Source organism: Dama dama, chromosome 4, assembly GCF_033118175.1.
Source record: "Dama dama isolate Ldn47 chromosome 4, ASM3311817v1, whole genome shotgun sequence".
Taxonomy (NCBI): domain Eukaryota; kingdom Metazoa; phylum Chordata; class Mammalia; order Artiodactyla; family Cervidae; genus Dama; species Dama dama.
This window is the reverse complement of record NC_083684.1, coordinates 20,023,947-20,050,235: the sequence shown is the minus strand read 5'-3', so window position 1 is coordinate 20,050,235 and position 26,289 is coordinate 20,023,947. Positions and strand designations below refer to the sequence as shown.

At 58.9% G+C, this 26,289-nt stretch overlaps 1 protein-coding gene across 2 annotated transcripts in view; it reads left to right on the top strand.

Annotated features, from left to right (window-relative positions):
• The first annotated feature begins 1,591 nt into the window (after positions 1–1,591).
• The window catches only part of PIEZO1 (piezo type mechanosensitive ion channel component 1 (Er blood group)), a 56,367-nt gene continuing 31,669 nt past the window's right edge, over positions 1,592–26,289 (top strand). For both annotated transcript variants that reach the window (XM_061138361.1, XM_061138360.1), the window contains exon 1: positions 1,592–1,928. In XM_061138361.1, the coding sequence (XP_060994344.1) occupies positions 1,865–1,928 (64 nt within the window). In that variant the 5' untranslated portion in view covers positions 1,592–1,864. The remainder of the gene's footprint in view (positions 1,929–26,289) is intronic.

Genomic DNA, 26,289 nt, shown 5'->3' with positions numbered 1-26,289 from the left:
GTGTCCCAGGTCCCGAGAGGGGCCCTTGGCGACCCCTGGTCATGCCGAGGGCAGGCCAGGCAGAGGACAGGGCTCGGGGAGCCCTGACCCTGATGCTGAGTCTGTTCTGCCCATTTCTCTGGGCAAGCCCCACTCCCTCTGCCCTCTTCTCTCCAGACCATACCCCAGGAAAGAAGGATGATGGAAGGTCACCTGGGGGTTGTTGGTGATCCCTCAGGGGTGTGTGTCACTTCACATCACTTTTATGTGGCCTTGTCTGAAATCTTCACAGTTTTGCAGCTGAGCCCCCACCCCAGCTCACGGATGTCCCCTGAGGCTTGGAGAGGTGGGTGGCCTCCTGGGCAGAAGGCCGGCATCCAGGGGAGCTGCTGTGGGCTGTCCTTCAGTTTTCTCTGTTGATGCTGGTGCTGCTCAGAGACGCTGGCCACCTCCTTGCTAAGGGACGGCTCTGGTGGCCAGGTTCCAGCCATCTCTAGAGGCTGGGAATAGGTAGCACTTACAGGCAAGCCTGGCACTCTCAGTTAGCTCAGCCCCATGTCCCCAGACTCCTTGGGGTTCTGACCTGGGGAGGAACCCTCAGGCTAAAGTCTCAAGGGGTCCAGAAAGAGTCCAGGGTCAGACATGACTCCAGGAAGGAGCAAGCAGAGAGGCAGGGAGAAATGCGATCAGCACTGAAATCCTAGATTTCATGAAAGTCCACTGAAAGTTTCTGACTTGAAGAGTGGGAGGGTCTGGGCCTGTGTTGGAGCTGGTCAGGCAGCACTGGCTTCCTCAGGTGTCCTTGGGTCCTGAGTTCTGCCCCCTCCGTGGGCTCTGCCTCGCACACTGGGTGGCTCTATTTTTTTCTCCTTTCCCAGCCCAACTCAAGGTGGAGAAGGCCAAACTGGGGTGGCCAAGTGAAGTGCCTGTGCAGCCTGGATTCAGACCCTGGCCTATTGACCCAAGGGCAGTTCTCATTTCCTTCTTATGGCAGGGCCCATGGTGGTGGTGGTGGTGACAGGCAGAGGCGCCGGTGGAAGCGGCCCCCAGTCCTCGTTGGACCTCAGGGGGCCTCCCACCCGAGCCCCAGCCCGGCTGCGGCCCTGCGGGCGGGGCCTCCGAGCCACTCCACGGTTTCCAGGGGGCGCTGCGGGCTGGGGGAGCGAGGTTTCAGCTGCTCCTGCCACCTGGGGCGCACTTGCGAGTGGGTGCTGTCCGAGAAGCCTGGGGCTGGGGCACCTTTACGGAGCGCTCCGGGCAGCGACGGCCAGGGAGGAAGCTGCCCCCGCCCGCACCCACGCGACTCCGAGCGGCCCCGCCAATGCTGGCAAGGCTGTGGGGGGTCTTCTAGGGAAGTGCGCCGAGCGGGGGTCTCCGACCCCCACTGGCCACCCCGTACCGTGAGGGCCAGTGCGGGGCGCGGGCCGCGTGGAGCCGCAGAGTGGGTGCCGGGGCGCGCCGGGCCGTCGGGGAGGCGCGGGGGCGGGCACGCCGGGAGGGCGGGGGCCGAGCTTATAAAGGCCCACGGGCTGGCCGAGGGAGGAGGGAGCCGCCGAGCCGCGTCCCGCCCTGCTCGGCCTCCGCGAGCCGCCGAGAGAGTCAAGAGCCGCGCGCAGCGCTCCGCCGCGGGGCAGGGCTGACACCGGAGCGAGCGCGGACCCCGGCCGTCCGCACCGGCGGGGCGCTGCGGACCCCGGCCCTGGGAGGAGGAGCAGGAGGAAGCGGAGGCGCTCAGGTCCCTGCTGACCAGCCGGGGTCCTGGCCGCGGCGCGCGGCACGTGCGGCGACCCGCCCTGTGCGCCATGCGCTGGCCGGGGCTCCCCCGCACCGCCCCTTAGCGCCGCGCCGGCCGACCGACCCTAGCTGGCCCCTGAGCCCCTCGGGCATGGAGCCGCACGTGCTCGGCGCCGTCCTGTACTGGCTGCTGCTGCCCTTCGCTCTTCTGGCCGGTGAGTTGGGGCGTGCGCGGCGGGCTCTGGACTGGGACGGGGTCTGCGTCCCCGCTCCCGGCATTCCGGCCGGGCCACCCGGCGAGAATGGTCGGGCCGAGGATGGTGCGCGGGCGGGCGCGGAGATTCCCCGGGACGCGCGGCCCTGGGCGCCCGCATTCCAGAAGCATGAGAGCGCCGGGCCCGCCGGGAAGGCCGGGGCCCCGTCCGAGCGCCAGGCTGGGAGGGCGGCGGCGGGGTGGCGGGCAGATGGCACTCTGGCGCCCACGAAGGCCGGTGGCGAGCGCCCCCCGGAGAGGGCGGCGGGTGTCTCGGCCCGCGGCGCTGGGGGTAGGGACACAGGGGCAGGGAGGAGGAATGTCGGCCCCCATGGGAGGGGCTGGGGCGTCGGTGAGTGGGGCACGAATCTCTTTTTCTCTTTCGTGTTAAAAAAAAAAAAAAAAAAAAAAGCGCAAACTTGCATCACGACTTCCTGACCAATCTGGGAGAAGGCGGGCTTCCTGCCTGGAGCTGTTTAATCTGGAGCCTCTGGAGCAGAACTAACGTCGTTGTGCCCTGGGCTCGGCCCCCCTCGCTCTTCCCCTTCCCGTCCCCACCCCCGGCCGGACTAGGGCAGGCCCTTGCTCTGGAAAAAATAGTTCGGGTTCCTCCCTGCTTTCCCGGTGCCCTGGCTCCTCCGCTGGGCTCTAGAGCTGCGGGAGGGGCCGGGGGTGGCTCTGAATTGGGCTGGGGGAGAGGGTGACCCTAGAAGACTCCGGTCTTGGTGCCAGAGCTGAGGTCCCCACCCGGGCATCAGTGTCCCGGCTTGTGCTGTCATCTGCACCCCTTCCGGAAAGCTCTATCTGTGGTTCTTGTTGCTCAAGGCCCCTCCCCTCTGCACCCCTCCTAGCCTCCCTGTGCCCAGGGCACAGTGCCGGAGCCTCCTTTCACCCTTCACAAGCCAGCCCTCCGTCCCCAGCTCCCTCCTCTGGGGCTGCCTCTATTGGATGTGAGCTGAAAAGTGGTCTGATTAATTCAGAGAAACAGGGAATGGTTTGCACTGTGAGTCTCTGTTGGGTGGAAATCCATCAGACCATGGTGGGTGTTGGTGGTTTTACTCTGAAAGCCTTTGCACAGCCTCTTAAATCTCTCCAGGTGGACTCTGCCCGCTTCTGTCATAGGTGGGCGTGGGCTCCAGTGGGCCAGGAATGTGGGGGCCTGGAGCAGCCAGCACCAGCTCCCACACAGACTGTTTTGATTTGTAGCAGAGAAAGGTGGTGAAACTTGGGAAAAATTTCAGGACAGGAATCAATGAAAACCATTGAGGTCAGGGAGGAGGGTCTGAGTCAGCCTTGTGTGGACAGAACAGCCCAGGATGTGCTGGGAAGAGCGCAGGGTCAGCCGGCCTGTCTTTCTCCTCTCGCCTCTGGAAAACACGCGTTAACAGGCCAGCAGAAGAGACCCAGCTGGAGGTCGGGCTCAGAAACCGGTAACCTTCTCACTGCAGGCTCGCCTCTGACGGCCCCACAGCACACCTGCAGCCTCCTTAGCCTCTGAAGACATGAGGGGAATCGGGTTGGCTTGTGCGGGAGGGGCCTCCCTCCTGAAGGGCATGCCTCCCCCCATGGTGCAGTCTCCTTGTTATAGGGTCGGGAGACATTTCTCTGATGAGCTGGATAGTAAATATTTTCACATCATCAACTCTTCTGATATTTTTTCCAGCCATTAAAAAATGTAAACACCACTCCTAGCTTGTGGGCTGCAGCAAAACAAGTGGAGCCAGGCTCAGACCGAGAGCTGGAGTTTGTTGACCCGAGAATTAATCTGTGTTCTTCGGGTCCTTGGCTGCAACTCAAGTGGGTGATGGAGTCGGGGGGAGGGTAGGTCTCTAGTTCTCTGGATGCGGGGTGGAGCTACTCAGGGTTCCCACCTGGGTGTATTGGTGTCTCCTGAGAGCTTTTCACATCCTGATGACTAATTTTTTGTGTGCTTGGCTCAGATTTTCTGTAAACCTGAAACTGTCCCCCAAAATAAAGTCTATTAATTAAAACCTGGATACCCAGGCCACACCCCACACGGATTCTGTGTCTGGGTGTAGGACTTGGACTTCCATGTTTTTTCTTGAGCTTCAGGGGAGGGTGATGTAGAGCTGGCCGAGAGCCCTGCCCAGTGACACCTGAGAGGGTGGAGGCTGGAGGGTGGAGGCCGGAGGCCAGCTCTCGGAGCCGGGTAGCTCCCGAGGAATCTTGCTGTGCTGCTGGCTGGAGGTGGGACGGTTGCCCTGCTGCCTTCTGAGCACCCCTTGCTCTGTGATGAGCTTCGGTAGAAATGGTTAGTTTGCAGTGTTTTCAAAGTGAGTGGTGGGTGCTGGATGAGGCCATCTGAGGGTTTGGGTTATCCTAGGGCACCCCTCACCTCCCAAAATCCCACTTCCACTTCCTCATTACGTCAGAGACTCCCCAGTCCCCCGTCCCAGGAAGGGTGACAGCCTTCATCATTTCACCTGTTGTCCCTGCAGCCCTGGGGGGCGTCAGGACCCAGAGCCAAAAGCTTCTATAGAGACGTCAGGACAGAACACTTTGTGATTTCTCTGGGAACAGCCCCGCCCCCAACTCTTGACCTAACGGGACAGGGGCAGCCTGAAGGAAGCACTGTAGCGGCGAGGCAGGTGGTGAGAAGGTGGTAACTGTATCATTGACTGGCAAACACGTGCAGGGCGGCAACATGGCTTCCTCCTGTGGGATGGGGCTCTGGCCTCTCGGGCACGCCCACCGCACACCACGTCACCTGCCAGCCTGACTGTCGCTGCTGTGTCACTGTTTAGAATGGGGACACTTCCTCTTCTATGTAGGGTATTCACCATCACTGTCTCAACACCGCCCTGAGGCAGGCAGGAAGGCAGTGGGAAGACAGCCCTAGGATGGGGGCCCCTGTTAGGAACGCAGACCTGAGAGTTCACCTCAGCTCCCGGGCTGCCAGGCTCTTGGAGCCAGCAGCGAGCCCAGGCTGTCCTGTTCAGAGATCCCCCAGAGCTGGGGGTGGGTCTTGCTCTCCTCTGCCACCTTAGGGAGGAGACTCGGCCTTGGCAGCCCCTGCCTGCTCCCAGGACTGATTACGTTGCAGGACTCAGGTGTCTAGCTGATGGGCCCCGAGGAATCAGTGTGATCAGGGAGGAGCTGGGGTCAGCCCAGGAGCTGAGGACAGCCCCCTGTGGTCATCGTGCCGGCAACCACCCCACCGGCATCTGTGCCAGTGGGAAGGGTCCTGCAGAGGAAGTGCTGACAGAGCGGCGGGGAGCGTCTTGGGTCCCGGCTGTGGGGCTGCTTCCCGGGCAGTGTCACTCCTCTGACACTCTCAGTGCTCAGAGAGGGAGAGGGAGAGGGGCCCCTGCTGTGTGTGCAGCCGCAGGGGACTGCCTTCTGTGGCAGGGCCACCGCAAGGGTTGAGGGTATCCCCTGGGCCTGCCCCTTATCTTTAGGGCCCAGTGTGAGCCGCCTCTTACAGGAAGCCACTCTTAACCACCCTGGTCCAATGAAATATTGGTCTTTTCTGTGTTTTCTATTTTTAGAAATATATAGACTTTTTTTTTTTTTAACAACTTAGTCTTTTATTTGCCCAAGGCCAGCTGCTGCAGGCACTGAGGCCCCAAGACTTCCAGGAGGGATGGGGGGTGGGGCGAGCCATCCTGCCCCCTGGTGCTGCCTGCCCCATCCTGCTTCCTGCAGGAGATGGGAGAATAGATAAAGTATACATTTGTGCCATCAAGCATCTCCTCAATTTTGTGTGTGTGTCAGTAGCTCAGTCATGTCTGACTCTGCAACTGCATGGACTGTAGCCTGCCCAGCTCCTCTGTCCAAGGGATTCTCCAGGCAAGAGTGTTGGCGTGGGTTGCCATTTCCTTCTCCTAGACATTTTTTATGTAGACTCTTTTGTATGTGGACTTCTCTTTTCTGGTTACCAAAGCAGTTTTCCTTCCTCCTTGGGGTACAGGCTCCAGGTGTTATAGAAGCAGGTGAGAAGGCTGCCCAGAGCACCTCCAGGAGGTGGGTCAGTGCCTCTGTGTGAGCTCCTCCCACTCTTGACCTTTGAACCCCTCTGAGTTGAGCCTGTTCTCTGGATGAGGATCATGGGGCTTGGGGGATGAGAACACTGGCAGGTTTTCCTTCCCAGGGCAAGTGAGTTGCGTACCTATTGGCAGGTGTTACCTGTGGGAGAGCCCAGAGTGGGAAGCCTCAGGGAGGCTGGGGGCTGGCTTTGTGGGACAAGCTCATGGGCGGTGCCAGCCTCCACCTTGCTTTGACTTGTCAGGCCCTCACCCCTCTTTCTGGGCCTCAGTTTCCTCACCTGTAAATGAGACAATAAAAGCTTGAAGGCCAATGCCAGGTCTCTGATCTCTTGGCCTCTGGATGGGGCAGGGCGGGGCAGCCCTCCCTTGCACAGTGTTGGGGGTGCCAAGTGGGTCTGCGGCACACAGGGCTGCCCGCTGGCCACAGGTGGTTTCCAGGGCAGGAGGTGTGTCCAGGGCCAGCCCAGCCACCCTGCCCACCTGCCTGCCCAGACTCCTGTGCTCATGTGGAACCTGTTCCCAAGTTCATTCAAGCATCGTCTTACCAGGTCTCCTGAGACGGAGCTCCGGGCAGCCTCCTAGGCTCTGATTCAGGGCCCGTGGTGGTGGGATGGGAGGGGCTGGGCCCACTCTGCTCTGTAACCAGGCTGAGGTTTCCTTGCGTGTAAAGGGAGGTGTGGATCCCCCCAGCTTCCGGCACCTTGGTTCTGTAAGTGCCTTTTCCGTGTTTGTTCATGCTGTGCTGAGTCCAGATGGGAAAGAAACATGCTGCCGTCAGTGACGCCATCCCTGGGGGTATCCCCTAGTAAATGCCATACAGATCAAGGTCCGGGCTAGGAGGGGCTGGGGGGGGCGGGGCTGGGCACCAGACAAGACCAGTCTGCCGGAGGGAGAGAGGTTGTCTGCCATGCTGGGCAGGGGGCAGAAGGGCAGTTCCAAGGTGCCAGACCAGTGCACCCAGGGCCAGGCCGTCTGTGGAAGGAGGTCAGTGAGTGGCCTGCAGATGGGGGCTCAGGTCCCCTGGGTGGCCAGTTGGAGGGTTGAGGTGGGGTAGAGAGGGAGGGGCGGTGCCCAGTGGACAGTCAGGCAGGAGGGACTTGATCCCTGCCCACGTTTTGATCTGTATTAACTGTTCATTACAGAAGTAAAGTATGAATAGTTGTCATAAAATAACCAAGAGTTAAATCTGATGAGAGTTAAGTTTCTTCTTCTTTCATCCTTTCTTCTCCCTCTCATCCAAAGCAAGGCCCTGGTCGGCAGTGAGGGCCTGAGGTTGCTGTGTCCCCACTCCTGAGGTTAGGTGGCCCCCGTGTTTGTAGCCATGGCAGTGCCCCGTGGCTGGGCTTCTGTGGGTGCCCGGGGTCGCCAGCCTCTGCCCTGGGGAGGACACTGTGAGGCAGCCCTGGAAAGCCACCAGCATGCGATGGGCAGTGCTGGCCCAGACCAGCCACCCCAGGCACCTCAGGCCGACGTGCGTGGCCTCCCCCTTCTGTGCGGTGTCTCGGGCCTTTGCCGAGTGGGGCGGGTCGATTTTTCTGGTGTGTTTTAATCACATAATTATAGGGAGTATTTTTAGTTCCCTGTAACGGCCGGCTGTTTACCAGGCTCCGACCTGCGCTGTTTGTCTCCCAGAGTATATATAGTTAGGCCTCCTCTCCTTCCCTGGGGTCAGGCTAAAGTGGGACCATGGCCACCTCAGCCGCCTCCTGTGGTTTCCTTTGCCAGTGAACAGGCGGCTGAACCAGGCCCCGTGGCTTCCGCAGAGCGGGAGGGGCCTGGGGGCTTCTGTCCTCGAGAGCAGATGGGGGTCTGTCCCAAGTCCGGAACTGCTGACCACGCGGTGGGCTGTGAGGGATGCGCCTTCTGGGCCCCATCCAGGTTCAGCTGTGAGCCTGGCGGTACCCAGGTGTACTGGCTGGCCCGTTCCCTGGCTCTCCCCACCTCCCCTGCCCTTCAGTGGCCTCTGGTGGATCCTCTGAGGGAAAACAAAAGAACAGAACTGCTATGTGCACAGATTCCTTGGGCCTGCATGAGCAGCCAAAGGCCTGTGATTGTGGCCAGGACTGCGGCCCAGTCTGAAGGGACCAATCAAGAGAGGACAGGGCCTGGGCTCCTGGGCAGGGGCCTCGGAGCAGAAGCCTCACCAGCCTCAGGCCTGAGTCTATGTCTCTGTCACCTCCAGGAGCCACCAGGCCTGTGAGCTGTTGGCTGGGCCCTGTCACACCCCAGCCTCCCCCTGGGACCCAGGCTCCTGTTCTGCCTCCATCCCCCCCTCCCCAATCTCTCCCCTTCATTCACCCCATCCCTCTCCCTCATTCACCCCCCCCCCCATTCCATCCTCTCATTCACTTGATTCATATTTATGGTTAAAACACGGAAACAACACATCATTACAACAGCATTAACAGGTGCTTTTCAAAGGGAAGCAGGGTCTCCGATTCCACTCCCCCCTCAGCTGCTTCATCCTCCCCTTCTGCCCCTCCCTGTTGATGGCCAGGGGTCGTAGTGACCAAGGGCATTCCTAGGAGCCCTCAGAGGCTGTGTGGTATGTACCTGGCTTCCCTGCTGGGGGTGTGTCCCTGGGTTGTTTCATGGGGGAACGAGTCACCTCATGGCAGAGACCCTGGCTGGCTCCCATGGGCCCAGGGGCAGCTGGGACAAGGTTTGCACAAGTTGCCTTTGTGATGTCGCAGGGCAGGTCCCCAGGCCCCTAATCCCCGTGTGCCTGTGTGGGCAGCCGGCACTGACCATCTCCTCCGGTCATGTGGGCACACAGCTCTGCATCATGTCTCTGCTTCAGTGTCCACTCACCCCCCCCCCCACCCCAACCCTGCAGCCTCCATCCACGTCTGCTGGCATCATAGCCTCTACTTGGACAGCCTTGGGGGCCTCCGGCTCCCAGCTCTGCTCCCAGATGCGTCCCATGGCCAGGTGACCTTCCCAGTCATTCGAGAGCTGTCTGCTGCCCACCATGCCCTCTCTGCTGCATTCACCTGGCTCGGGGCCCCCCAGGTTTCTAGTCTCCCCTCAGGATGAGTCTCCACTCACTTTCCTGCTCCTGAGGGTGGGCAGTAGTGGCCCTGTGTCACAGATGAACACCCAGGGCCAGAGTTCTGGCCATGACACCCCTGCCTCCCAGGAGCCCCCTGCCCCGGCACCTGTCAGCACACAGGTGACCCCTCAGTTCCTTCCTCTGGCTGCACCTCTTTCCCTGCAGAACTTCTCTCTGGCCCGCTAACTCCCCAAATCTGTCCTCACCCTGGAACCTGCCAGCTGTCCCCCTGCCGCCACCTCCCATGGCCTCCCCTCTTGCCCCCCCGACACTCGGCCCAGATTTAGGAAGCCCTGGGGTCCCCACAGAGCCCCCATGGGAGTATGGCACAGCCCACACATCAAGCTGTCCATGGGGACAGCTAGAGCTCAGGGTGAAGGGCAGACCTCACAGCTGAGGTTGGGTTGACAGTTGAGTGCAGCCACGTGCCGCCTCCCCAAGGACTGGGAAAACATTTCTGCCTCTTGCGCTGCCCGCCCCGCCCTGCTCTGCCCTCAACTTGGTTTTGCCTGCTCTGGGGGTCCATGCTTGAGGGACCCCTGGGGGCGTGTAGTGCTGTGTCTGCTGTCCCCTCAGTACTGAGTTTGTGTGATTGTCTGTGACCGTGTGGCGGTGGTCCCTTCTGGCTCTGGCTTGTCCCCTGAAAGCACTGCCACATTTGCTTATCCCGTCACCCATCCTGCCTGGCAAGTAGGCGTAGGCTGCTAGCTGGCGCATCTCTACAGACACACTCATGCATTTCATTCACTCCTGGGCATCAGGTTGCCGGGTCATGGGCCTCGATTGTCCACCACAAGTAGGCTCCGATCTGTCCTCCTGGTAGTCATCTGGGGATGTTCCAGGGCGCCCCACCCTTGCCACACGTGGTGTTGGCCTCTGATTCCAGCTGGTCTGTGGGTGTGAAGTGGCATCTCCTGAGACTTCAGTCTGCGTTACTTTGATGCCAGTGATGCTAATCACCTTGGTATCATCTCTGGCGTGTGTCTCTAAGAATCTTTCACCCATTAAAAAAAATTGGATTGTTTATCTTTTTATTTCTGACTCGGGGGGGTCTTTGTGGACGTGAAACTGTAAGCTCTTTATCACCCTTTTGTACTGCATGTGGTTTTCCCTGTCTGTGGCTTACAATCCTAATTGTCATCTTTATGGTGTCCGGTTAAGAGCTAATCATCTTTATGGTGTCCGGTTAAGGGCAAGTGTTTTTAGCTCAAAGTCCCGTGAACTCGAATGTTGCTGACTGGGACATCCTCTCCTGCTCCCCCAAGCTGGTGGCGGGGTCTCTGAGTGTTTCCTGGCGGGTGGGCCCCTCCACTCACTGGGCCGGACCTTCCTGCTTCCCCCACACCCTGCCCATGCCCTTCCTGCACCCTCTGCTCGCCCTTCGGTCCCACCCCCAGCCCCCCCGCTGCCCACCTAGGGCTCTGCCGGCTCTCAGACCTCCTCCAGGGCCTCTGTCCTGCCACGGCAGGCTCTCGTCCTGGCATCACTGCTGCCGCTGGGACCCTCACTCTGCCTGTCATGACGCGTAACCTCCCACAGCCGCTGGTTGCATGAAGTGGGTCTATTTCAACTGCTGCAGAGATGGTCTTGGCCTCCTGACCTCCAGTGCTGTGGTCCCCATAGACACGGTGACCAGCTCTTGTTCATTGGCTTTCCCTCCTGACAGTTCCCTGCCCTCCAGGATAAGTCCCCCCAGAATCAGACCCCCAAGTCCGAGGGCAAGACAGCCTCACTGTCGGATGCACACTCTGGGGTGTGAGTCTTATGTGACCCTCTAGGGAGGTGGTTGGTCCTGGGGGCCCGTCCATGTCCAGGGTGGCCGACACCCTGCCTCCTGCCTGCTCCTGCTTCCTCTGGGCCCTACCCAGCTCGGCACACACTCAGCCCGCCTCTCTGCCCTGTGTGGAGGCGCCCTCATGGTTCATCTCCACCCTTGCTGTTGGGGTGGTGCCCATTTGTCCCTGGGCGCTTGTTTCCTTGTCACTATTGCTGTGGCCTGGCCAGGGTGGGCCCGTGCCCAGCCCTGCGAGTGGGAAGTGGTTGAGGCAGAGGCCCCGTGGGCTCTGAGCCCTGCCTGCTCCAAGAGCATCCTGCTGCTTATCAGTGGTGCAGACCTTCCCTGCTGGGGAGAATTGGCCTGTCAGGCCCTAATCTCTGGAGGTCAGGGGGTGGGGGGCACAGGCAGGGGTGTGGGTGACCTAGAGACAGGGGCTTGAGGCCCTGTGGGGGCCCCTGAGTGGTCCGGAGAAGGGGCCCTGGGTTGGGCAGTGTCACCAGGTGACCCCGGCAAGGGCCTCTCTTGCCTCCGAAACCTTGTCCTGACAAATGGGCAGATAATGTGACCTCAGGAGGCAGAAGCAGCTCTGAAAGCAAAGTGCTGGGGCATCTTCTGGCCTGGAGGCAGCTCTGGGGTGGGGGGAGGGCCTGGGCCCTGGATCCTCTGTCCTGGTGTTCCCTGCTCCCTGGGGGCCACACCCCGGCTCTGTGGGGCTGTTAGCAGCTGCTCCATCAGACTACAGTCCTTAGGAACTGGGGACCTCTGGGTGGGGGGTGGCTTCTGTCCTGGGGTGGCAGGTGGAGTCTCTAGCTGGGGGGTCCTCTGTCCAGGCTTTCACTGAATAAATGAAACCTGGGCCACCCAGGGAGGGAGAAGCCTCTGCTCCACTCCCCAGGGGGCAAGCCTCCCACCTCACCCCCAAGTGGCCCCTTTGCCCTCACCATCGCCTCCCTCACACCGTGAAGACTGGAAGGGTGACCGACCACACAGGGAGGGCAGTGCGCACGCCACCCCATCCGCTCCCTTCCTCGCAAGAGTGAGGCATGAAAGGCTGGGGACAAGGGTTACTGGGGAGGGGGGCGCCCACGCTGAATGGAGGAGCCCTCACCCTCAGGGGCCTGGAGGGCACACAAGGCCGACGGAGAAGGAATGGCTGCCTCCAGAGGCGGCTCCTGGAAACTTCTGGGCTGGACAGGCTGTGTCACATTCCAGAGCCTGAAACACTTCTAGGCGTTTGGTGGGTGTGTGGAGGGGGGTCAGGGGGAGCCCACTTGTGTCTTCAGGTGAAGGGTGCCTGCGGGGGCTGGGTCTTGGGCCGGGGCGCTGGGACTTTGGAGATGAAGGGGCCCCGGGGATGGTGCTGCTGCGGAGGGGCGGGGTGGGAGCAGGTGCGCCCTCGCAGGGGTGACCTGAGGACCAGGGCCGCCAGCGTCCCCCCTCAGGCAAGGAGGCGGCAGGCACTGGAGCCACGGAGGGGGACAGAGTGGAGGCTGTTCTTTCTCTCCTGCCTGCGGGTGAGGGGCCTCGTGGTGTGAGTGAGGCTGCCAGGAGTTAGGCGTCCAGCGCCCATCTGCTGGTTCCTTGTAACTTGAAGCCGCTTTCCTCTCTGCCCTGCGTTCTCTCTGGTGGCTCCTGCCATGGCCGGGCTACCACCGTCCACCGGGCTCTCCTTGTGGGAAAGGGCCTATCATCAGCCTCCTCACTTGCCACCCGGCACTGGGTTCTGGAGTCACGTTGCTTCTTCCTCGTTCTGACCGCAGACCTGGAACGTCAGGTCTGGAGACACACGATGCTGGACCCAGAGGTAGCAGGCAGTCGTGCCACTGCTCTGCTTGGAATCCAGCCTCCTGCTGGGATGGTCCCAGGGCTTTGGGGGTGTTGATAAATGGGTGTTTGGATGTCGTCACCCCTGTGTCACTCCTGCGCATTGGTGCCCTGCCTGGTCCTGTTCTGCGTGCGGAGCGTGGGGGCCCGCCAGGGCTGTCCTGGGACCTCAGGCGGTCCCCGTCTGGTCCTGAGCTCTGTCACAGGGGGCTGCCAGGCCAGGGCTCAGGCCCCAGGGTGTGTGGCCACAGTGTGCCCAGCACCTGCCAGGCGGGACTTTAGCGTCCGTGCTTTGAGGCCGCACGTTCCTCCCTCTGCCTTCTGGGTGGCGGGTGCCTTCAGAGCAGAGGAGTGGGGTGGAAAGACTCTGGGGACAAGCTTCTGTCACCTCTCCGCTCCCAGTCTCAAGCTGGCCCAAGCCCTGGCTCTGCTGCTGGGCACCCTGGGGAAAGTGACTCAGCCTCTCTGGGCCTTGCACTCCTTACCTTTAGAAGCAGGACACACTGCTGTGGGGAAGGCCATCCAGAGCGGAGCCAGGGTGCGAGGCTGCTCTGTGCCAGGCCCCCGCATCTCTGCACCTGCTTGTCGTAACCTCTAGCTGTGAGACTAGCACCTACCCTGCTTGGCCCCACAGCCCTCGGGGTGACCTGCCAGGTGACGTGGGTGGAAATATTCAGTTGAGTCTCTGAGTGCGAGGCTGCCTGCCACCCCGCCCACACCCCCAGGTGCGTCTCAGGAAGCCTGGCTGCCCAGTGCTTTAATCAAGGTGCCCTGAGCCTCAGGGCATGCGGCGGCCTCACCAGGGGGAAATCTGGGGCAGAGTTGCTGGTGACATCCTGGCTGAGGCGGGGGCAGTGGGGTGAGGACACCTCACTCAGGCGTATGCAGTGGAAGCAGCTGGGTCTGAATAAGTCACAGCGGCCAGGCACTCCCCTGGGACAGCAGCTTGGACACCATGTGGCCGGCCCTGGGCTGCTGGCGGAGGCTGGGAGGGAATGGAGGATGTTGCCTGGAGCCCGAGCCTGGGTGGGGGCGCCTGGGGTTCCTGGGGCTGTGGCAGCTGGCCGTGTTTCCTGGTGCCCCCACCCCCCCACCAAGAGTCTGTCTGCCTCAGCCTGACCTCTGAGGGAGCGGGAGAGAGTCTTGCAGCCCAGAGAAGCTGAGCTGGTTCCCAGTCCCAAACTGGATCCTCAAAACCAGATGTCAGCCGGGCTGTGACCCATTCAGGGGGGGTGGGTGTGCGGTTGGCATCGGGGGGCACAGGGACGGGAAGTCCTGGCATCAGGTTCCTGCCCAGGCTTCTGAGGGATTCGTCTGATGAGGGTGCGAGGATGGAATTGCATACTCAGCTGGCAGAGGGAGTGAGAAGGCGCCCTGCTGGTGGGCATGTCTGTATGGGGGACCTCTCTGGCCTCGGGAGCCCCTCTGGGTGGAGAAACACTCTGGAGGGCATTGGGAGCGGGCTTCTGTGGGCCTCCTCCAGTTTTCCGGCCTCCCTGCTCTCCCACCACTGGCTGCAGCATCTGGATGGGACATAGACCTTGCGGCCTGTCCCAGTATAGCAGGTACCCCATGGGGCAGCCAGGTTGGGGGCGGCCTCCTCCCTATGATGACTGGAGCCTGCACATTCCCGAAGGCTTGGCCCTGACCCTTAGGGGCAGGTGGGCCTGGGAGGGAGTCCAGGGTCAGGGGGCAACAGCGGTAGGAGGTGACCTGAGGCTAGGTTCTGGGCCCAGGGCCCCTGGGCTGTGGGCAGGTGGACCAAGCACAGGTCAGGCCTCTGGCGAGCATCAGCAAGCTTTCTCCCTGCTGCTAGAGAACCACCAGCTGATAACCACCCATGAACCAGCCTCTAGGATGGACGGTCTTGGTGTCCCTGCCTCACAGACCCCAGCCCAAGCTGACTGGACTCCTGAGCCAGAATCCTGTGACCACGAGGCCACCAGGCCTGGGAGCTTGTTCTTGCAGCTCAGGGCGTCCTCGTCTTTTGTGACCCTTCCATCGTGGGTGGCAGCCCTGTGGTGACCATTGTCCATGTGCTGACCAGTCAAGGCCCTCTGGAGCAGGGCCAGCTGAGACTAAGGGGACGTAGACAGGAGCTGGCCTGCCCCTCACTGCCAGGGAAGATCTGTCAATCCCGGCCTCCCTGGGGAGTCAGGGGTGCTGGGATGGGGGCTCTGACCCTGGGGGTGGGGCTGGTCAGGGGTGGGTGGCCGCCGGCTCCACCTCACGCCTTGTGGGGGCCTATCCATCAGGTCCCTGGGGACCCCCGCGGATGTCTGCTGCTTGCTTTGCTGTCAGGAATTAGATTAGTTTTCCATAAAAACAGGATGTGGTGGGTGAGAGGCAGTGTTCGATCTTTTTTGTCATGCCTCTTTTTCCAGGAACTGAATGTATGGCTTTGGCCAGGACTGCCCTGTCCCCACCCGCCGCCTCCCCCTGCTCTTAAGTGGTTGCTTCTTCTCTGTCTAGGGAGCTGACTCCATCATCAGGAGCCAGCAGGGACACTCCTACCATGTGGTCTGAGAGCCGGGCAAGTTGGAGGGGGTTACCTCTCGGCCACTCTGGACATCTGGGTCTGTGATGCTGGACAGGGGGAGATGGCCTGGCCTCGGTCTCTCGCGCGACAGCACAAACCCTTGGGGGTTCCAGCCTCAGTCTGGAGGGTCCATTGTCCACAAGAGGTGGTGAAGAGCTCAGCCAGGGGTTGGGCAGGCCCTCTGTGCATGGGGAGGGGTGTGAGTCTCATGGCTAGTTCAGGGAAAAGCCCAGGGGTGGTGGAGCTGTGGGTACAGCTTGGGGGGGCTGGGGGCACAGTACGGAGCATGGACTTGTCTGTGGGTGACAGGAGCCACACAGAGGAGCTTGTGGAGCAGGCGTCGCCCTGAGAGGACCTCGTGAGAGGGCTGCTGCTTCCCGCTGCGGAGAGGCTGCCTCGTACACAGTGAAAGACCCGGCTTGGTCACTCACTGGCCCAGCAACCATGGTCGCTTGTGACCCGCAGGACTCCCTCCTCCGTGAGCAGACAGCAGTGGGCTTGTCCTGGCGCCTTGGGTGAGCGCTGACGGCCTTGCACTTGCAGAATCTGAGACCAGGGAGCCAAGGGGCAGGGGTTTCCAGCACAGCCGATCACTGCCCCGACCCCTCCCTTCCTCAGCCCCTTCTCCACAGGCTCAGAATTCACGCCTCAGGAAGCTTCAGCACGGATTTAAAAGGGGAGAAAGCCCCACACTGGCTCAACCTTTGTCGGGCAGGCTGGCAGGGTCCTCTGGGTTCTGGTCTCCTGGGAGGCAGGAGGGGAGGGGCCCCTGAGAGCCTGGGTGAGAGTGGCCCACCCTCCGTGGTGGGCCTGGGGCCTGGCCCAGGGGGCCCAGCATGCCCAGGGCTCTTTTGTTCTTTCTGGCTCAACACACCACAGCTGCAGGCCCAGATGCCCCCTTGGAAACCACCCCAGATGGAATTCCAGAGCCCAGAAGTGCCTCTTTCCTGGAAGGATATCCTGAAATTCATGCGTGTTTTTTTCTCAGGGCGGGGAGGGGAGGCCTGGGGAGATGAGCAAAGGACACTCAGGCTGAGGGTGACGATTGAGGGTGACGTGTGACCTGGTAGGACGTGCTCTGGCAGCAGGACCGTGTGACAGCCAGACCGCAGGAGCGGGAGGAGTGGAACTCACTTGTTTGTTATTTCTGTGCTTCTCCGCATCTAAAAAACTTCTGTAAAGGAAGGAAAGGAAAGTGAATGTTCTGTGAGCTGGTCAGCACCCTTTCCTGCCCAGGGGAATAGATCGCCCATTCCTGGCCTGACAGAGCCAGAGTTCAGGCCTGGGGAGGCCCTGCCCCGGGGCCATCCTGCCCCTGGGGGTGGGCTGTGTCTCTGCCCCGGGGGCTGGTGTCCTGGGGGAGAAACCAGGCTGAGCCGCCCTGCCCAGGCTGGTTGTTAGGACTAGATGGTGTTGGTTTCTCCCTCAGTGACTCTGAGCTTGTTGCATTTCCAGAGCTTGAGTGGGGCCCTGACACCCTGTCTGCCCCAGCCCTGCAGCCACCTGGGCCCAGACCTCAGATACGGGCAGGTCAGCCAGCGGCTCACAGTCTAGAATCCCGAGAGCTGGTGGATCAGTCAGGGTTCTCCAGAGAAACAGAGCCAGTGAGAGAGGGATACAGCGGTGTGGTGTCTTACGGAAGAGGCATATACATACACTCATGAGAGAGAAAGGGATTTGTGTTAAAGAATTGGCTTGCACAACTGTGAGACAAGTCAAATTTGCAGGGAGCCCAGCAGGCGGAAATTTGAACAAGCCTTGGTGTTGCAGTCTGGCATTCAGATTCTGAAGGGGCTGGAGAATTCCTTCTTCCCTGGAGGCCTCAGGCTTTACTATGAGGAGGTGTCCGCCGTCCTCCAGCTTCTGATAGACACGAGATGAAGCACCTTACAGGCCTGAGGCCCATTGCAGAAGCTCTCAGCCAGTCTGCCTCTCTAGGAAAAGAAGTCTGCATGAGCTGGTTGGCATGTGATATCTCTGGTCACACCTCCAGGCCCTTGGGCCATCCCCTGACCTCAGCACCCTCACCTGAGTGAAGAGGGTGGCCAGGTTCTCCAGCTGCTCCCTGCTGTTGGCACCCACTCAGTCACACACTTGTGGGGTGCCTTCTGGGGTCAGCACCATGCTGGGGCAGCCATCTCCTCAGAAGCAGGATGGTCATGGGGCAGAGGGCCATGAATGTCCCCTTTCATCTCCTGATCACACACACACGTATGAACAGGGCCTCCTACCTAAATGCCCAGGCATGCCCCAGTGTTGACAGCAGCATTATTTACAATTGTCAGACCATGGAAACAACCAAAATGTCCAATGACAGATGAATGGATAAAGAAGATGTAGTGTGTGTATATACAATGGAATACTACTCATCCATAAAAGGCAATGGAATTGGGTCATTCATAGAGATGTGGATGACCTAGAGTCTGTTATACAGAGCACATTGGGTCAGAGAAAGACAAATGTATATTAACGCATAATGTGGAATCTCGAAAAATGGTGCTGATGAACCTGTTTGCAACACAGGAATAGAGACGCAGATGTAGAGAACGGAGCTGTAGACACAGCAGGGAAGGGGCAGGTGGGCTGAAGTGGGAGAGTAGCAGGGCCTTATATACACTACCATGTGTAAAACAGACAGCTAGTGGGAAGCTGCGCTATAGCCCAGGGAGCTCAGCTTGGTGCTCTGTGGTGACCTAGAGGGGCGGGATGGGGGGTGGGGTGGGAGGAAGGCCCATGAGGGACGGGATTATGTATTGTTGTTGTTCAGTTGCTAAGTCATTTCTGACTCTTTGTGAACCCATGGACTGCAGAATGCCAGGCTTCCCTGTCCTTCACCATCTCCCAGAATTTGCTCAAACTCATGTCCACTGAGTCAGTGATGCCATCCAACCATCTTATCCTCTGTTGCCTGCTTCTCCTCCTGCCTTCAGTCTTTTCCAGCATCAGGGTCTTTTCCAATGAGTCTGCTCTTCATATAAGGTGGCCAAAATATTGGCACTTCAACATCAGTCCTTCCAGTGAATATTCAGGGTTGATTTCTTTTAAGATTGACTAGTTTGATCTCCTTTCAGTCCAAGGAACTCTCAAGAATTTTCTCCAGCACCACAATTTGAAAGCATCAGTTCTTCGGCACTCAGCCTTCTTTATGGCCCAACTCTGACATCCATGCATGACTACTGGAAAAACCATAGCTTTGACTATATGGACCTTTGTTGGCAAGTGATGTCTTTGCTTTTTAATATGCTGTCTATGTTTGTCACAGTTTTTCTTCCAAGGAGCAAGTGTCTTTTAGTTTCATGGCTGCAGTCACCATCTGCAGTGATTTTGGAGCCCAAGAAGATAAAGTCTGCCACTGTTTCCATTGTTTCCCCATCTATTTGCCATGAAGTGATGGGATTGGTTGCCATTTATCTGAGCTTTCTGAATGTTGAGTTTTAAGCCAGCTTTTTTACTCTTTTACCTTTATCAGGAGGCTCTTTAGTTCCTCTTCACTTTCTGCCATTCGGATGGTGTCATCTGCATATCTGAGGTTATTGACATTTCTCCTGGAAATCTTGATTCCAGCTTGTGACTCGCCCAGCCCGGGATTTCACATGGTGTACTCTACATACAGTTAAATGAGCAGGGTGACAATATACAGCCTTGACGTACTCCTTTCCCAATTTGGAACCAGTCTATTTTCCCATGTCTGATTCTAACTGTTGCTTCTTGACCTGCATACAGTTTTCTCAGGAGGCAGGTAAGGTGGTTTGGTATTCCCATCTCTTTAAGAATTTTCCACAGTTTGTTGTGATCCACTCCTGCTTATTTAACTTATATGCAGAGTACATCCTGCAAAATGCCAGGCTGGATGAAGCACAAACTGGAATCAAGATTGTCCGGAGAAATATCAGTAACTTCAGATATGCAGCTGACACCACCCTTATGGCAGGAAGTGAAGAGGAACTAAAGAACCTCTTGATGAAAGGGAAAGAGGAGAGTGAAAAAGTTGGCTTAAAACTCAACATTCAGAAAACCAAGATCATGGCTTCCAGCCCCATCACTTCATGGCAAATAGATGGGGAAACAATGGAAACAGTGAGAGACTATTTTCTTGGGCTCCAAAATCACTGCAGATGGTGACTGCAGCTATGAAATTAAAAGACGCTTGCTCCTTGGAAGAAAAGCTATGACAAACCTAGACAGCATATTAAAAAGCAGAGACATTACTTTGCCGACAAAGGTCTGTATAGTCAAAGTTATGGTTTTTCCAGTAGTCACTTATGAATGTGAGAGTTAGACCATAATGAAAGCTGAGCATTGAAGAATTGATGAGTTTGAACTGTGGCATTGGAAAAGACTCTTGAAAGTCTCTTGGACTGCAAGAAGATCAAACCAGTCAATCAGTCCTGAATATTCATTGGAAGAACTGATGTTAAAACTGAAACTCCAATACTTTGGCCACCTGATGCAAAGAACTGACTCATTAGAAAAGACCCTGATGCTGGTAAAGATTGAAAGCAGGAGGAGAAGGGGACAATAGAGGGATAAGATGGTTGGGTGGCATCACCGACTTGATGGACATGAGTTTGAGCAAGCTCCAGGAGTTGGTGATGGACAGGGAAGCCTGGCATGCTACAGTCCACAGGATCGCAAGTCAGACATGACTGAGCGACTGAATTGAATAGTCAAAGACTTCAGGATAGTCAATGAGACAGAAGTTGATGTTTTCCTGGAATTCTCTTGCTTTTCTATGATCCAATGGATGTTGGCAATTTGATCTCTGGTTCCTCTGCCTTTTCTAAATCCAGCTTGTGCATCTGAAAGTTCTCAGTTCACGTACTGTTGAAGCCTAGCTTGAAGGATGTTGAGCATTACCTTACTGGCATGTGAAATGAGTGCAATTGTATGGTAGTCTGAACATTCTTTGGCATTGCCCTTCTTTGGGATTGGAATGAAAATTGTTGTTTTCCAGTCCTGTGGCCACTGCTGAGTTTTCCAAATTTGCTGGCACATTGAGTGTAGCACTTTTAACAGCATCGTGTTTTAGGATTTTAAATAGCTCAGCTGGAATTCCATCACCTCCACTAGCTTTGTTTGTAGGAATGCTTCCTAAGGCCCACTTGACTTCACACTCCAGGCTGTCTGACTCTAGGTGAGTGACCACACCATTATGGTTATCTGGGTCATTAAGACCTTTTTTGTACAGTTCTTCTGTGTATTCTTGCCACCCCTTCTTAATTGCTTCTGCTTCTGTTAGGTCCTTACTATTTCTGTCCTTTATTGTGCCCATTTTTGCATGAAATATTCCTTTGGTATCTCCAGTTTTCTTGAAGAGATCTCTAGTCTTTTCCATTCTGTTGTTTTCCTCTGTTTCTTTGCATTCTTCACTTAAGAAGGCTTTCTTATCTCTTCTTGCTATTCTTTGAAACTGCATTCAGTTGGGTATATCTTTACTTTTCTCCTTTGCCTTTCATTTCTCTTATTTTCTCAGCCATTTTGTAAGGCCTCCTCAGACAATCAATTTGCCTTCTTCATTTCTTTTTCTTTGGGATGGTTTTGGTCACTGCCTCCTAAACAGTGTTACCAACCTCCATCCGTAGTTCTTCAGGCACCATATCAGATCTAATCCCTTGAATCTATTCATCACTTCCACTGTATAAGCATAAGGAATTTGATTTAGGTCAAACCTGAATAGCCTAGTGGTTTTCCGTGCTTTCTTCAGTGTAAGGCTGAAGTTTGCAATAAGGAGCTCATGATATGAGTCAGTCAGCTCCAGGTCTTATTTTGTCCAACTGTATAAGAGCTTCTCCATCTTCGACTGCAAAGAATATAATCAACCTGATTCCAGTATTGACCATCTTGTGATTTCCACGTGTAGAGTCGTCTCTTGTGTTGTTGGAAGACGGCGTTTGATTATGTATATGTATAGCTGGTTCACATGGTTGTATAGTAGAGACCAACACATCATAAAGCAGCTTTATCCCGATTTAAAATATAAACTGATTGAAAATAAATAAATGCACAGACAAGGACACCCTTCTCCCTCAGTTCCCACCTCATGGGAAGGGCAGGGCTCTGAAGGCACTTGTGGACCCTCTCTTGCCAGCCAGCCTGCCTCCTCCAGCCAGTAAGCCCGCCCTGACCTGCCAGCTGAGGTGGCTGGGTGGCATTCCTCAGTAGGTGCCAGGAAGGCCCTGGAGAGTGCGGGGACTGTGACCAGGCTCTGGAGCTGTTTGCACTAGCCAGACCGGAGAGACTGAGGGACTGGGGTGCTGAATCACAGGGCGGGCGCTCTGAGTCAGCGCCTCAGCCTTCAGAGGCCCCATGGCCTCGGCCCCGGCTGCTGAGGCCAGCCTCATGGTGGATGTTGCCTCCACTTGTGGGAGATGCAGGGCTCGGGGAGGCAGCTTATTGTTCTCCTGGGGGCACTTGGGGGCCACTCTTTGCCGAGATGCCAAGGGTCAGGCTAGGCTGCAGCAGGGGGTCCCACAAGTAACTGTTTTGTTGGGAGAACCACGCACCTGCTTCTTTCCATGTCTGGGTAACCTTCTCTCTGTGGGCAAGTCCCACAGGGCTGTGTCACAACATGCAGGGCTGGGCAAGCCTGGCATCGCTGCCAGATCCACAGGGGACGTGATGGGGTGGCCTGGGAACCCACTGGGAGGACCACGGCTCTGTAGGACGGGTTCTGCCACATCTGGTCACAGTGAAGAACTTTGGGGAGGATGTGGGCCGCTGGCTGGAGAGCCCTTGGAGCTCTGTCTGTGCAGGATGCCCAGGTCCAGGGCCCGCCCACCCCAGAGGGGAGGCTCTGTCAGGACTCGTGTGAGCATCACCTCCCATGGCTTCACATCTCCCCGGTTCTCCCCACGTTCTCTGTGACCTTATGACCCGTTCAGGTTGCTCGGGGATGGGAGGCCCTGGCTGAGGCTTTGAGAGGCATGCTGGTGGCTGAGGCTACCTCAGGCCCCAGTGCTGACATGCCTCAGTGCTGGCTCAGGAGGGTCCCCTGTATGGCACTGCCCCTCCTCACCCCACTCCTGGCACTGTGGACAGGGCATCTCAAGGGGACCCCATGCCAGGGCCACCCCTGTAGGAACCCCATCATATCGATTGGCTTGGGGTTCGAGGTGGGGTGGGAGTGCCCAGATCATGAGCGTCCTTGTTTATGCAGAGCTGAGTACCTGGGATGCTGTCCGTCACCACGACTGCTTCTGTCTGCATCCCTCAGGCAGGCGCCTTGTTGCAGGGGGCACATGGGCACTCTGGTTGTTGGGGGCTGCCTGTCCATCCCCTGTGAGCTGGTACATGGGGTTTGGGGTGCTCCTGGGGGCCTGGGGGACAGGGTCTGGGAGATAGCAGGTAAGACCTGGCTGAGTGGGGCTGGTGCATGGAGAAGGTGGTCAGAACTTGATCACAGGAAGAGCAGCAGGCTGTGGGAGGCCCTGAGGTCTGCATGTGGGCCCTGCTGGGCCTCAGTTTCTGCTCCTGACAAATGGCCAGCAGGAGGCCCTTGCTGGTACAGGGGCTGGCTGTCCCTGGGGAGTCCAAGAGGGCGGGAGCCATGCTCAGAGCTGACCCATGTGAAGAGGCCAGCAGAGCCAGTCTGCCCTTGTGGTGGGTGGGTTCCTCCTGCTGGCTGCTGGCCTTGAGGATGCTGCTGACCATCACCTGCCCACTGTGGCCCTCTGTGAAGCCCCAGCTGTGACCTACGTGTCTGCCAGGCCCTGGGCTCCAGGCGGTGGGGAGGGCCGCATGGTCAAGCCACATCCGGGCAGAGGTGGGAGGGGAGTCTCTGTCCTCCCTTAGTGTCCACCTGCAGAGACTGAGATAAGCGAGGTCTCCTCCTGCCCTGGGGAGGCTGGGGGCCCGGCAGGGGTTCTCTGTCCCTCCCTGTGGAATGTGGTTCCCACCCCTGGCCTGGAATCCGGCCTCTCCATTGTGGAGGGCTAGGCGGGCTGGGAGCCCTGACCCTTCCCAGCCACAGTGAATACCTGAAGCTCCAGACACAGACCAGGAGCACAGTTGTGTTTTGGGGCAGCTGTGTGGCCCTGGTCTAGGGAGGCCGGCTCATTCCCAGCAGTGCTTGAGGGTCTTCAGGGAAGGCTGAGCTCTCGGAGAAGGGGTCTGAGAAGCCTTTGGGGGCACAGGTGCCAAAGTTCCCCTTCCCCATGTCTCCCTGGCAGAGAATGGGCTGAGGGCGGCTCTCCTTTGAGTCAGGAGGCCTGCAAACAGCCAGCGAGGCCCATGACTGACCTCCAGGAGCAGCTCTCTCAGCACCCCTGACCCCCGCCGTCTCCCCTAGCCTGGGCCGTGCTGGTTGGAAGTTTGGTCACCATGCTTCCCAGAGCCCGTGCTGTGAGGAGGGGGTGGCCACCTGTGTGCTCAGGTGAGTCGTGAAACCTGGTTTCTTTGACACCGAGCTTGTTAAGCCTGGACGCGGTGGTGGTTAAACCCTCCGCCTGCCCTGGGCGCCCAGGCTGCTGGCAGGGCTCCAAGTGGGTAACCGTGTCCCGTGGCCTCTCCTGTCCCCTCGCCCCGTCCTGCACCCCTACGAGCCCACAGCTGTGTCTGTGGCCTCCTTTTGCCTGCAGCCTCAGCTTCTGCTGTGGAGGGAAGGGGACTCCTGTGAAGGTTACTGAGGCTCCAGGGCGTTGTGGGCCCATCCTCCTCAGTCCCCAGGCTGGAGGAGGCTGCCCTGCACTGCCCTCTTCCCTCCTGCCATGCAGTGTGCCCCCGCCACCCCAAGGCTGGCCGTGGAGGGGGCATCTGGATGCCTGTGTGCGACCCTCCGGTGGGCGGGCTCCGGCAGAGGTGGTACCCCAGGGGTGCGGGGTCTCAGGTGGGCGGGCTCTGGTGGAGGTGGTACCCCAGTGGGAAGGGGTCTCAGGCGGGCACATGCTGGACGGAGCATGGGGCAGTCACTGGGCAGTGGAGGAAGTGTGGCCGAAGAGCCCAGCATCTTGGCCACAGGTGGGTCTGGGCAGCAGGGCCTTAGCTCCCCTCTCCCCCCAGCTGCCTGCACACCCTCTGAGGGGCCCTGAGGTGCCACCCGCACTGGCTGTGCTGGCCCTGGGCTCCTGTCCCCTGAGGTGGGGGGCACTGGGGGCCCTCAGCCAATCTCCTTGCCCTCTTCTTCAGAAAGCCGGGTCTGATCTAAGCCTTGGTCTTCTCTGGGTTGGGGCCTGGCTGGTGGGGAGTGGGGGGGATGGCAGGTGCAGCAACTGAGTGCCGTGGGCACTGCCATGGGCGCTGTGAGGCCTGGCTGCCCATGCATCCCCACAGATGGCAGGGCACAGCCGGTGCCACTGTGTCTGTCTCCCCTTTTCTGTCTTCCTCTTCCTCCTTCGCCCCACCCACCGGCCCCTGGCCGAAGCGAGCAGGGAAGTGTTTATGGGTTTCTCCTCCAAGCCAAATAAGGCAGAATGAACAAGCTGGCGGGAGATGCAGCAGCCTGGGGGGAGGGCAGGCTCGGACGGGACCCCTGCCCTGGAGGCTGTCGTGGCCTGGCAGCGGTCCCCTGGGGACTCTGAGCCTCTGGGCCCTGCCCAGCCCTGCCCGGAAGAGCTGGCAGAGAGGTGGTCCAAGGGTGCCCATTGTCGGGTCAGGAGACCCTGGGCCTAGTCCTGCCACCGCCTGGGGACTCCAGTGACGCACATCCTCCCCAGCCTCCCGCCCCGTCTGTGACCGGGCAGCCTGGGCCTGGGGACCCACTGCTCTGTGGTGTGTCCCCCAGTCTCACCCTCTTGGTCACACTGCCAACAAGCCCAGTAACACACCCCTGAGGAAACTCTCGGGCAGGCAAGGTCCCTCCTCTGCAGGTAAACACTGGCTCCGCTGGTGTGGCTCTTCTGGGCATTTGTGACGTTTACACGTGCGTGTGTCTGTTCTCACTTAAGTTTTATACAAGGAGTGGTGGTGGGTGTGGCTACCGGCTGCGGCCTCTGTCCTGCATGGTGCCTCGGGGATTGGCTGGTTTTCTCTGCTGCCCATCTGGCTTTGTCCCCACGGCAGCAGCCCCTCAGGGGGTGGTTTTGAGCCCCACCCCCACCCCCACCCAGTGGCTGGGGAGATGGCAGCCCGGAGCGGCCTGTCTCCTGCAGGACTGGGTCTCCTCCAGTCGTTTCTCAAGGCAGAATTTCATGGTCTGGCGTGCAGGCTCTGTGCTCCTGAGCCACCTCACACCAGAAGTGATCCCCAAGCAGAGGCCCACAGCTCTTCTCCCCTTGACCTCGAGCAGGAGCTCAGCGGGGAGAGTAGGAAGGGCCAGGGAGCTGCAGCCGCCCCGGACTCTGGGCCTCACGCCCGCCCATCCTCCTCCCTGTATTTCTGGGTGCCACGGTGCTGGCCGCCCTGGAAGGGGCCTGGTGTCCCCAGCCTGGTGGAGGATATGGGAGCTCTTCCCGGGCCCTGGTTTCCCACGTCGGGCCTTCTGGCCGGGTCCCCTGTCTGCAGCTGACCCCACAGGTCTGCCAGTCCTGGCCCAGCCCTCCTGCCCCATCTGTCCACTGCTGGCTGTCCTCCAGAGCTGGTTCAGCAGGTCCTAATGCCTGGCCTGGAAGTGACCCTCACCCACCCACTTCTACACCCTGGGCCACCTAGACCCACACCATTTCCCCAGTGGGGAGTGCTATCAGCCCCTGTACCTGGGACTTGCTCTGTCTCCTTATCTCTGAAGAGGAAATGCCTGGACAGTCATGGTGGTGGCTGTGGTGTGTCCCCCACTGCTGGCCTCCAGGGTCTCTCCCAGTTTTTCTGTCTTTCCAACTTGGATGCTGACGCAGGTCTGTCATGACCTCTGAGCCTCCTCCTGCCATCCCTGCTGGCCCCCGGGGTCACCCACCCGTGCCATCCTGTGTGCGGGTCCCACCAGTCAGGTGGTGTGCTCAGGCCTCATTCATCCTGGGCCCCCCTGAAGATGGGCTGAAAGACCCCTCTGAGGATAATGATGAGGACCCTGAGGGTGTGTGCTGAGCTGTAGCCCCACCCACTTTACAGGCAGGGAAATCAGGGCTGGAGTGGGAGCAGGAAGGATGGGGCCTCACTGTCCATGTCTCTCAGCTGGCGGGGAGGGCAGGTCAGACTTGGGGTTGTGTCATGGCACCACGGGGAGACCTGTGGTCTCTCAAGTCCAGCCCCCAG